General features: G+C 34.3%; 1 protein-coding gene across 1 annotated transcript; it reads right to left on the bottom strand.

Moving 5' to 3' along the window:
• Window positions 1-1,733: 1,733 nt before the first annotated feature.
• On the bottom strand, window positions 1,734-13,001 carry LOC102807346 (DNA polymerase beta-like). The gene is made up of 9 exons (XM_085494007.1): window positions 12,758-13,001; window positions 11,039-11,163; window positions 10,323-10,456; window positions 7,294-7,346; window positions 6,497-6,548; window positions 4,704-4,902; window positions 4,012-4,098; window positions 3,059-3,263; window positions 1,734-2,605 (listed from the first exon to the last, which is right to left on the bottom strand). Exons 1-9 carry the CDS (start codon window positions 12,909-12,911, stop codon window positions 2,511-2,513), a joined length of 1,104 nt encoding a protein of 367 aa, XP_085350133.1. The 5' UTR covers window positions 12,912-13,001; the 3' UTR covers window positions 1,734-2,510.
• Window positions 13,002-13,211: the final 210 nt, after the last annotated feature.

A 13,211-nucleotide genomic window follows, 5' to 3' on the forward strand; every position in this document is an offset into this window, starting at 1 on the left:
TATTATAAAAACTCTATCATTCTGTTCTAATAGCTGAAACATATTCCTGTGAGTTTTCAATTGTCGAATGAACTGTTTGTCAAATACAGAATACATATATTTTAGAATAATTTTCTTTTTAAAATGTGGATGAAATGTTTTGCTTTTAATGTATTTTTTATGTATTGTTTTTGATTTGATAACTTTGAACTAAACAGATTTTCTATTAGCTTCAGATCTTGATCAAAGTTAGGCACCCAGTTCATAGGAGTGCTTATATTGATTTTCTGACATCTTGTTTTCTGTAAAGATGTTATTGGTAGGTTTGCAAATGTGTATCAGACTGTGCAATCTCTGCATGAGTTGGTTTTGAAACCCAGTATGGGATTCTGAGATACATTACCAAGGATATTATTACAAGATAAATCATTTGCTTCATTGAACACATACAACAATGCATATTTCAGTGACCTTTGATGATCAGTCAAGTAGAAACAGTCAAAATATTTTATCAGATTTTCTCAATTTTTGCATGATATTTTCATACAGGACATCTGTTGTTCAAACTCAGGGAAGACTTTATACTGATGAATAAGGTGACCAAGTTTGATAAAGTTTGGAATAGAATTAGTAAAGTTATTATGCACACAATAACAATTATTAACGACGACGACAACGAAAACAACAACACCGGACAAAAAATTTTTCCCTTAATATACCTTTCCCTCCCATCTTTGATGGTACGGGCAAGGTAATGAAAACTGAAAAAGCATGTCCAAGATACCACATTTAAAAAAATAAACAAGATGCACATGCAAAGAATGAACAGAATAGGTTCAAAGAATTCTGAAATATGACTCTGGACAAATGGACGCACAGACGGATGCACGGACAATTGAGGACATGTATTCTAACATGTATAATCTATGTCCCAAACAAAGCATGTCCAAAATACAAAATTTTAAAAAACAAGATGGCTGCCAGTCGGCCATTTTAAATCAAATCGCTAAACCACTGCATGTGCATATGTCCCACATAAAGAACTAAGCACATGCAAAGAATGAGCGGAATCGGTCCAAAGGATTCTGAAATACGACTCCGGACAGACAGCGACCGAATTATAAGTCCCCGTTTTCAAACTTCGTCCGAACGGGGACTAATAATTACAACATTGATGTTAACAATTTTGAATTCCTGGGAGTTATTTTGGATTGGTACCTAACTTGAGATGATCATGGAAATACGATTGTTCAATCTGTTTGAGAAGAATTGAAGCTATTTGGAGAATTTCTACAAATCTTGGCCAAAAAAAAAAGACTTGTGAACTTTCTTGTTTGGATAAGGGCAAGAAAACTTTTTCTATAGAGGCATCTTTGTTCGCCTGTTGAATTACAATCAGTACAGGACATTTGTATGTTTAAAACTGATAATTTTTTTTTTAAATAATCTAGTACATGTACTGCAAAATTGTGTAATATATGTTAAATATAGTTTTTTTTTCAGCTATTGAAATGTTTTTTTTTCTGTTTTTTTTTTGCAGGACTCCATTGGAAATTATAGAACTATTTTCGGAGTTGTAATGGACTCACAAAAATATCCTGGTTAAATATAGTGCAATAAATAAATATAAAATACCTTGGTTGATACATTGTAGTTGTCATTAGACGCAACGAACTGACTAGTAAAATATTCATGGGTGTGCATTCGTAGATGAGCCAAGAATCTGACATCACGAATTAGTAAAAACATTATACTAAAAAGAAATACCATACTTTATTTCATTATAGACTGAACGTGACTTACAATGTGCATTTTTTGTTAAAAAGACTGAATACCATATTTAAGAAATATTTATTAATAATTTGGCAAGCCATGTTAAATGAATTACAGTGTGTCATGCTTTTTGTAGCATATGCACTTATATAAAACTAGTGCATGTTGAAAGCCAACAATTTCACTCAGGTTCATATAAAAAATTCTGAAAAAAGCATTGTATTCCATCCAACCATTTCAGTGCAATAGTCAACTTTTCTCACTTCAGTCTTGTTACAGAATAAACCTATAAAATAATTCTATTCTTTTGAATAAATCAAATATTGAGTTTGCCAAATCATCAGAGCAAACATGACACGGTGAATTTTAAACTGAACTTAGATTTGTTGGACTCAGAGTACAAGTTTCCTAGTGATGACAAAATACTACATCTGTAGTGGAACAAGATGTTCCTATAAAAAAAAAAAGTATATTGCATACAAAAACTTATTCATGTAAGGGGTTGAGCATTAGACACTCTGGGATGTGAGATGGTAAAAAAACTGTGCAAATTGTGCAGAAACATTTTGGTGTAAACATTTGTCTGTTTTTTTGTCTGGTTTATTCCATGACCCACTAAAGACTAGTGTCACCACAACTGGTAGAGGGCGCTGGTCACAATATGAACAGCACACATGTATTCATCTTTGCACCCTGTACATCTGAACATGGAGGTAAAAATTTACCTCCATCTTCAGAATAACCTCAAGATGCTTTGTTTACATATTTCTCTCTGATGGCTTCTTGAATTTCATACCAATGTAGTCAAATATATCCTCCTCAGACTCGACAGGAAGTGGTTCCCCAGGTATACCTACAATAAATAGTGGGCATTAGTAATCATAATATTGAAATAAATAAACAAATGAATAATAAAATAATCCTTGCCTACATCTGGTATTTCATGAGGAAGCTCACATATTGGTAAAAACAAGCAATTTGACAGTCTGCTATTTTACACGTTCACAAAAATAATGTACACCTCAAATATCGAAGCAATCGGCTTTTGTAGTGTTGAAGAAGAATTTTTTTTTTTTTGAAAGTTACAAAAATATTTGCCAAAAATAGAGAATTAAAGATATCGCCACAAAATTAACAAATCTGACAGAGGTCAACCTAAGGTACTAAGTATCAAAGCAATTGTGCTGGTAGTTTTTGAGAAGAAGTTGAAAATGCAATTGCTGACGGACAACGGATAATCAGCTATATGAACAACTTCGCTCTGTCATCCATGATGACAGCAGGGTTAAAAATGTTAATGACTTACCGGTACTTCCCATTGGTCTTATTGTATACTCATTTAAAGTAAATCCTTCTTCCAATGCCTTGCCTCTCATGTCTTTATTGAATAAATCACTTCCAGTGAAATACAACGTACCACAGAAGTATTGATCATGGGGAATAATTCGCAGATCTAGTCTACGATATAAATATTTTGTACCGTCCTCGTCGTCAGGTAATTTACATACTCCCTAGAATATGAGAAGATGTGATTTTAGAAAAAAAGCTACATTACTATTATTTATCTAAGCATACGCTCTACTAATATAGCAAATACAGTATACATGCAGGTCTGATGAGCTGTTTGTTTACAAAACATCAGAGTGCATTAATAATATGTAATTATTCTCGTGTATGACAGTCAGTCTATTGTGATCACAGCTTCATTAGGTACATGACTTACATTAAGTTTTGTCCTTACTGTTAAATGCTTTATTTTAAGCTGGAATTAATTTTCGCTGAAAAGACATTTTTACTGTTTTGTATGAAGTTTATGTATGTTCACTGATTTTTGATGATTTTAATGTGAAGTATAGGAAAAAAAGTTATTTTCACTGGATTTTATTACCACTGATTTATTGCTACAGCGAAAATAAATTCTAAATGACAATAAAGTAATTTATTCGCTTCAATTTTTATAATGCACTGGTCTTTTTAGTCAATTTAGTCTTTATTATCTTACTAAAATGTCAAAATTTGGTTAACTGTTGCTTTAATAAATTTGAACATTAAACGAAACAAAAAATGTATGTTGCCCTAACTCAAAGTTATGTTAACTGTTAATTAAACACTGAGTTACAATTTACACATGGTTTCGCAAAAGTGGGTGTGGTTTCTGAAATATTGGTGGGATTTGTATCTCAAAGTCAAACAATTCAGCATCTCATTTGCCAATCATATTTTACTTCTAAATCTCTAAAGTTGATAACGTTTTCTTACCATAAATTTACTGTCACCAAACGATATAGTGTCCGTCACAAATCCAGTTTTTTCAAGTTGTTTCACAACAGCTTTCAGCAAACTAGGCTGTCAACGAAGAAGAAGGAATCATATGTTTACAAAATAATTTTTTTTAAGATACTGTAAACTGTTTAATTTTCATTGCCTAAATTTTTGTCATTTCAGAATTTTATTACATTCATGAGGACCAGAGACAGCAGAGAAATTTTCACTGCTACAAATATTTGCTGATTATCATCGACTCGTGAAATCCATGATAAATTTGTCTTGAACGAAATTAATGTGGTGCAGAGTATGACGGATGATAATATGACAATTTCACGATAATATCAATTTTTGATGCCATCAGGTGAGATTGTAGTAATGGATATGATCTAATAATAATAATAATAATAATTATTATCAGGTCATAATTATTCGATAGCAATACCTGACAGCTAAAAGAATTCACTCATTTAATATAGAGGGGTTGTCACCTGCACATGGGTAGAATTAAGTCCTAAGCAATGATAACAATGCACACTAAAAATGCAAAGGCTCATGGGTAGATGCTTGTTTGTCAACAATACACAATAAGGCTGTCTGTCGCATGTGCCTTCATTTTAAAATTAGAATTAGAAAATTAAAACGTTTGCAGTTTTTGAAGAAAACAAGACAATTAAAATTATTACTTTTTTTCCACTTTGTGAAGTGAATGTTGGATGAGTTAACAACATATCAACGTCACCACTTGATTCTTTGCCTCGTCTGTAACTACCACAAATCATCCCAATATATCCATCATCTAAAGATTTTAGTTCTTTCTGTAAAACCTGATCTATTACTGTAACTTCAGCTCTTGGGATTCGAGTCTCAAAATCAGCATGGTGCCTACAACAGAGATTTAATAAATGACAAAGTTGCATGTATTTTCCACATAGAGGTGTACATTTTGTCATGAAAACCCAGAAAGCATTGAACATCTTTCCTATGAATGTGAATATACAGTTGTCCTCTGGCGAGATCTGTTGTTTAGTTGGGGAAAACCATTGAAATTAATGAATCCACCAAGTAGAATATGTCTGATACTCTCAAATCCAGATGAATCACTGATAGTGAATTTTATTGGTCTGCTAACACGAAAACATATCTATCACTGTAAAATGAATGACATGAAACAAAACTTGAAGGGTTTGCTACCATATGTAAAGAGAGTATACCAATGTGAAAGCTTTATTGCAAATACAAACAACAAAATGTTACAACACCTGAAAAAATGAAACCCACAAATACCATTTATAAAATAAACTGGAGAAATGTAAACTGACAACAAATATACAGATATGTAACATTTATAACACAATTTACTGTATGTACCTATAAGATTATCAATATCCAATAAAAAGTCATAAAATACAAAAACAAGTCTGTCGACTGAGATAGTTACGCAATAACAACAATATGTATAGTATCAAAGCAATCGAACTTGCTGTTTTCAACAAGAATTTGAAAATATCACTTTTTACCAAAAATTACAAAAATATTCACCAATATTAGAGATTTGAAGATATCATAACAAAATGAACAAATCTGAGAATGGTCTACATGTAGTATTCTATATATGTAATATCAAAGCAATTGAAGTTTTGGTTTTTAACAAGAAGTCGAAAATATCACTTTTTACCAAAAATGACAAAAATATTCACCAAAATTAGAGAATTGAAGATATCATCACGAAAAGAACAAATCTGAGAAAGGTCTACATGTAGTATTCTATATATGTAATATCAAAGCAATTGAAGTTTTGGTTTTTAACAAGAAGTCGAAAATATCACTTTTTACCAAAAATTACAAAAATATTCAGCAAAATTAGAGAATTGAAGATATCATCACAAAATGAACAAATCTGAGAGAGGTCCACATGTAGTACCTATATATGCAATATCAAAGCAATCGGACTTATGGTTTTTAACAAGAAGTCGAAAATATCACGGTTTCGAAGAAGAAGTTGAAAATGTAAAGTTTACGACGACGGACGACTTTGTGGACAGCGGAGCTAAAAAAAAGTTGCATATATTTTAGTGCCACAACTATCAATGTTATATTTCTTATTTTATGACAAATCTCCGGCTGATCTGCACTGGCTCGGAAGATGAATTCTGATTGGCTAAAAAAACAAAAAACTTGTGGCGTTGAATGCACGTTCATTGTCAGTATTGTTATGCAAATTCAAACTAGCTAATCATTTACAACCTTCCGAGCCAGTGCAGATTAGCCCCAAATCTCTGCTTACATGAATGATGAAGCTATGCTATATTAGCTGTAAAAGTTTATTGTTATTATCTCGCAAAAAAAATATTTTGCTTTGAATCATCACGAGTGGCAGTTTGAAATTTCACGTCACAACATTTCAATATTTTTCCTGAAAGGCAAACATTGGTTTCTTTCAAAATAAAACAGTTTGCATTGTTCACCGTTGACTTACCGAAGTCCTATTTTTTGATGATGGTTCAGTTTGTCCGTGTGATTCTTTAATTCTATCAGAGAAAAACAAATTAACAAAAGGACAAAACAACATGGAAGAAGAATACTGTAAAAGGATTAATTATTCACTGGGTTTTAATTTCGCTTATTTCGCTGGACTGGAAAATGCGCTTAATTAAAACCCAGTGAATATGTAAAATTTAGCATAGAACACATTATCTAAATGATAAAACCGTGAATTTAAAACCCACTTAATATGCCTGAATTGGTAAATCAGTGAAATTTAAACCCAGTGAAAATTAGTCATTTTACAGTAATACATTTTGAATGCCCAAGTCAACTTGCTGTTTTTTGCAAAATAAACACACTAATCTTTCTCAATATTCTTAAAAAATGATGAGCAAGATAAGTACTAAAATCTGTATTAGAACTGCATCCCTGATAGAAGTCGCACCCATTTTTTTTGAGAAATTAAGAACCAAAAATTCATCATTTCTCATATGTGTAGGTGCTCTAATAGAAGCCGCATCTCCTTTGTTGCATTGTACTATTTTTATAGAAGTCGCGGTTTCTAATACAGATTTTACAGTAGTAGCTATTAAATATCTGGGTATGAAGAAATTCTAGAAAAAAAATACAAAGAAATTTGAAAAATGCACCCAAAATTTGCTGGTAAAAATGATAGCACTTAATTGTTTATTTATAATCACAATTATTGGTTGTGCTTCTCTTTTTACAGTTGTTCAATTTCTAAATTTTGAACATACTGTAATGACAATATTCATATGATTTTCTTACCTTCAATGGATTTAATGCCTTCTTCTACAACAAGTTTCCTGGCTGCTGCAGGTCTGCATCAAAAAAAGAAATAATTGCATTACTAAAAATGAGCACCAGGCGTTTTTTTTTTATTTTGGGTGGGTTCTTGAGAGTGGTAATGACTGATGACTCATGTGACAGTTATTGGCCAATCACAACACAGTCTGGATCTTATGATGACTCATGTGACTGTTATTGACCAATCACAGCACAGAATCTTGATGTTATGATGACTTTTGTGATTACTATAACGCATTTCATAAGAAACAAATTTTACCTATCAGTAAAAATCACAGAATTTTGTAGCAGTGAAAATCATCAAATTGCGAAAAATTCCAGCAGGGAAAATTAGGCAATTTACAATACTGAATATGGATATTATAATGAAGTACACCATGATTACAACACTTACCCAATACCAGTCACCCTGGTAAGTTCATTTATAACAACACTTACCCAATACCAGTCACCCTGGTAAGTTCATTGATAGCAACACTTACCCAATACCAGTCACCCTGGTAAGTTTATTGATAACAACACTTACCCAATACCAATCATCCTGGTAAGTTCATTGATAACAACACTTACCCAATACCAGTCATCCTGGTAAGTTCATTGATAACAACACTTACCCAATACCAGTCACCCTGGTAAGTTCATTGATATTAACACTTACCCAATACCAGTCAACCTGGTAAGTTCATTGATAACAACACTTACCCAATACCAGTCACCCTGGTAAGTTCATTGATATTAACACTTACCCAATACCAGTCAACCTGGTAAGTTCATTGATATTAGCACTTACCCAATACCAATCACCCTGGTAAGTTCATTGATAGCAACACTTACCCAATACCAGTCATCCTGGTAAGTTCATTGATATTAACACTTACCCAATACCAGTCACCCTGGTAAGTTTATTGATATTAACACTTACCCAATACCAGTCACCCTGGTAAGTTCATTGACAACAACACTTACCCAATACCAGTCACCCTGGTAAGTTCATTGATAACAACACTTACCCAATACCAATCATCCTGGTAAGTTCATTGATAGCAACACTTACCCAATACCAGTCACCCTGGTAAGTTTATTGATAACAACACTTACCCAATACCAATCATCCTGGTAAGTTCATTGATAACAACACTTACCCAATACCAGTCATCCTGGTAAGTTCATTGATAACAACACTTACCCAATACCAATCATCCTGGTAAGTTCATTGATGACAACACTTACCCAATACCAGTCATCCTGGTAAGTTCATTGATAACAACACTTACCCAATACCAGTCACCCTGGTAAGTTCATTGATATTAACACTTACCCAATACCAGTCACCCTGGTAAGTTCATTGATATTAGCACTTACCCAATACCAATCACCCTGGTAAGTTCATTGATAGCAACACTTACCCAATACCAGTCATCCTGGTAAGTTCATTGATATTAACACTTACCCAATACCAGTCACCCTGGTAAGTTTATTGATATTAACACTTACCCAATACCAGTCACCCTGGTAAGTTCATTGACAACAACACTTACCCAATACCAGTCACCCTGGTAAGTTCATTGATGACAACACTTACCCAATACCAGTCACCCTGGTAAGTTCATTGATGACAACACTTACCCAATACCAATCACCCTGGTAAGTTCATTGATAGCAACACTTACCCAATACCAGTCACCCTGGTAAGTTCATTGATATTAACACTTACCCAATACCAGTCACCCTGGTAAGTTTATTGATAACAACACTTACCCAATACCCGTCACCCTGGTAAGTTTATTGATAACAACACTTACCCAATACCAGTCACCCTGGTAAGTTCATTGATAGCAACACTTACCCAATACCAGTCACCCTGGTAAGTTTATTGATAACAACACTTACCCAATACCAGTCACCCTGGTAAGTTCATTGATAGCAACACTTACCCAATACCAGTCACCCTGGTAAGTTCATTGATAGCAACACTTACCCAATACCAGTTACCCTGGTAAGTTCATTGATAGCAACACTTACCCAATACCAATCATCCTGGTAAGTTCATTGATAGCAACACTTACCCAATACCAGTCACCCTGGTAAGTTTATTGATAACAACACTTACCCAATACCAATCATCCTGGTAAGTTCATTGATAACAACACTTACCCAATACCAGTCATCCTGGTAAGTTCATTGATAACAACACTTACCCAATACCAATCATCCTGGTAAGTTCATTGATGACAACACTTACCCAATACCAGTCATCCTGGTAAGTTCATTGATAACAACACTTACCCAATACCAGTCACCCTGGTAAGTTCATTGATATTAACACTTACCCAATACCAGTCACCCTGGTAAGTTCATTGATATTAGCACTTACCCAATACCAATCACCCTGGTAAGTTCATTGATAGCAACACTTACCCAATACCAGTCATCCTGGTAAGTTCATTGATATTAACACTTACCCAATACCAGTCACCCTGGTAAGTTTATTGATATTAACACTTACCCAATACCAGTCACCCTGGTAAGTTCATTGACAACAACACTTACCCAATACCAGTCACCCTGGTAAGTTCATTGATGACAACACTTACCCAATACCAGTCACCCTGGTAAGTTCATTGATGACAACACTTACCGAATACCAATCACCCTGGTAAGTTCATTGATAGCAACACTTACCCAATACCAGTCACCCTGGTAAGTTTATTGATAACAACACTTACCCAATACCAATCATCCTGGTAAGTTCATTGATAACAACACTTACCCAATACCAGTCATCCTGGTAAGTTCATTGATAACAACACTTACCCAATACCAATCATCCTGGTAAGTTCATTGATGACAACACTTACCCAATACCAGTCACCCTGGTAAGTTCATTGATATTAACACTTACCCAATACCAGTCACCCTGGTAAGTTTATTGATAACAACACTTACCCAATACCAGTCACCCTGGTAAGTTTATTGATAACAACACTTACCCAATACCAGTCACCCTGGTAAGTTCATTGATAGCAACACTTGTATCATCTGCTTGAATTTTCACCAATTTCTGCAACTGTCCTGTTTGTATAAATTCATCAATCTTTTTGCCAATTTTATCACCAATTCCATCCTGCCAACAAAAAGCACAGCTTAATAATAATACACCAGACAATGTCAATTTTTGTCACATTTCACAAAATAAATATGCATAGTAGTTCTGGTAAGAAATGTAGACAATTATGTCCATTTGGCCCAACTTTAAGAAAGAAATAGAAAATAATAAAATTGGGAAAAAACTTGAAACCATCATTTTTTTCTGCAAATATTTCAGTGCAACATTTTGGATATTTTCATGTACATTTCTGTAATTTCTTTGTTAACTTTGGACAATAAAATGAAAATTCCCGAATGACTGGGTCAATCTGTTTACACATTTTTTTAAACACTAGGTTTAAATGAACTCTGACCCTGCGTTTTAGAAAAGCTAAGACTGCGTCATAGAGCAATTCTTGGGGTCAATATGACCATTATTTCTTTCACCAAATTGTTATTTTTTTGTTTTCAACACATAAAATTAGATATACTGTACAGTTGCTACATTCAGAAATAAAGATCTTGATCTAAATTTTCAGAAAAGAATGCTGTATTGGAAAATGGGGCAGAATCAGAACTTGGTGGTGAAAGGAAATGCAAATAAAATAGACTTTCTTACCAGTTTTCTTGCTTCTTTACCACTGGTGATCCTCGTTGGGTGTTTTGATAACACACTTGCCGCTTTTCTGTATACATTGTATTTATGCATCTGTCTGTTCACATTTTTCTCGTAGTTAGCCAGTTCTGAAGTGAGATTAAAAACAAATAAATGAATATAATATATTTGAACAGAAGGAATTGCATTTAATTAAAACGGGGGAGTCGTCAGATGGCCATAGCGTGCCTTTGCGTTTTTGGGTGTGTTATTATCATCGCTTGGGACTCAATTCCTGCGCGTGCGCAGGTGACCACCCTCTCGCTATAATTTTTAGTAAAACTTGTACTATTATATTTATTATTATTATTGTTGTTGGTCATCAGTGTTTTTGTTTTTATTTTTTTTAACAGTGAAATATTTTCCACTGACAAAGGCAAACCCATTAGATTTTGGTTGATTAGACGAATCATGCACGACGAATCATGTGTAGACTGGATCGTCACTTTTAGGAGTGGGGTATTCATTCGAGGTCAGCAATAGTTTTCAAATTTATTAATGTTTTATGTTTATAAACTGTAAATTTTGATAAATACTTTTTTTAAAAGCACTGTATATTTCATAAATTGGCACAACTTTAGGAATGATAATATTCACAGCACCTTCATCTTTATAAATATTTATAAATTATAATGGCAGTTGAATCCAACCAGTCAATCCATGAGCACAGTGCACAACAACAAAACTTCAATTTTATTTAATAAGCCAATAAAAACATCTAGTCTCAGTTTGAATTGTAAAATTTATAAATGTTTATAAAAATGAAGAAAATTTTTTTGTTGTGCTAAGACTGAGAGATAGTAGCTTTTATATACCATGGAAGTAGTAGGACTACTACCTTCCATGGCAATACAGATCATCAGTACCCCATGGTCAGTGTGACGAATACAACCGAACTCGGCCAGATTTCAACTCGGCCAGGAAAAAAATGCACAACTCGGCCAGTCGCCAACTCCCTTGACTATTTTGTTGTCGATTTCAACAACGCACTGGTTCTCCGACATGTTGTTCATTTCAACATTGGCTGAACATTGTCGATTTCAGTGACGCAAATTTTCTTTTCAAAGGAAAAACACAGACATTACATCGAATCACAGACATCACATCGGCGACCATCTATTTTTTTTTACATTTTACTGTGATATGACAAAAGACACAGCGCTGGCTGTTTCGTCACTGAAATCGACAACCCTTTTTTTATTAACAAAGCACGATAGGCATCACTGAAATCGACACCCTTTGACGCCCGTACATTTTTTATATTTTGTTGTGATATGACTCTGACAGTCTGTAATACAGCGCTCGCTGTTGCATCATTGACACCCTTATGCACATATGCTGGCCGAGTACGGTCACTGGCCTTGATCGGTCACTGGCCGAGTAGAAATCTGGCCGAGTTCGGTGGTCACCAGTGTGACAGAATGAGAAAATAAAGGAAGCCAAGCGACATGCCTGTAGTATCCATCCATAGCTAACAAATTATGAATACAGGGAACACGTGGGTTGATACATAGACCCTATTTTAGAAGGTCTATGGCTGATATAAACAGACAACACGTTCGACCGAGATCAGTTTCGATTTCGAGTCAGCCTTTTACATGTAAAAACAACAAAGGGAATTTAAATGGATGCATCGCGTCCCGCAGATAATCGCGTCCCTTGAAATCCAAACAAAGACCTTACCCGTCAAAAAGTCACAGAAATCGGCGTTTGGGTTGTTCGAATCAGGTGCCTTCCTTTTGCTCATATCTGCTTCTTTGGTGAGTACTTGTTTAGAACTGGTGATATGACGGCAACAGCGCGACTTTTGTAAAGTTCTCGCAATGTGCAACAACATGCAGTAAAACAAACACAGCTGATTCAGCAAATCAAGTTGCGAGTTAGGGTTGAAAGGTTAACATCTCTTGGCATTCACAACAGAGGGCGACGTACTGCCGTGAATCGAGTCCAAAAACAGATTATTCACCGGAAGATAGACATTAGAAAAGATTTCAATGTGCTACATAAATCATTAAATGTAGCAATTTGATATTGTTTTGTTTTTATCTATGAAGGGGCTGCGAGTCCACCGTAATGATTTTGATTCTCCGGCAAAGTATAACATCCTAGCCACTGTCATTGCAACAGAACTGAAAAT

The sequence above is a fragment of the Saccoglossus kowalevskii genome, chromosome 19 (assembly GCF_978046115.1).
Source record: "Saccoglossus kowalevskii chromosome 19, keSacKowa6.1, whole genome shotgun sequence".
Lineage (NCBI taxonomy): Eukaryota > Metazoa > Hemichordata > Enteropneusta > Harrimaniidae > Saccoglossus > Saccoglossus kowalevskii.

What these genes read in the sequence shown, in the direction of transcription:
- LOC102807346 (XM_085494007.1), bottom strand. Translation starts at nt 12,911, where the DNA reads ATGTTGTTGCACATTGCGAGAACTTTACAAAAGTCGCGCTGTTGCCGT. An exon ending in ACCAGGGTGACTGGTATTGG is followed by an intron (nt 7,347 to 10,322) that starts GTAAGTGTTGTT and finishes TTTTTGATGCAG; the next exon opens with ACCTGCAGCAGCCAGGAAAC. An exon ending in CATCAAAAAATAGGACTTCG is followed by an intron (nt 4,903 to 6,496) that starts GTAAGTCAACGG and finishes TCTCTGTTGTAG; the next exon opens with GCACCATGCTGATTTTGAGA.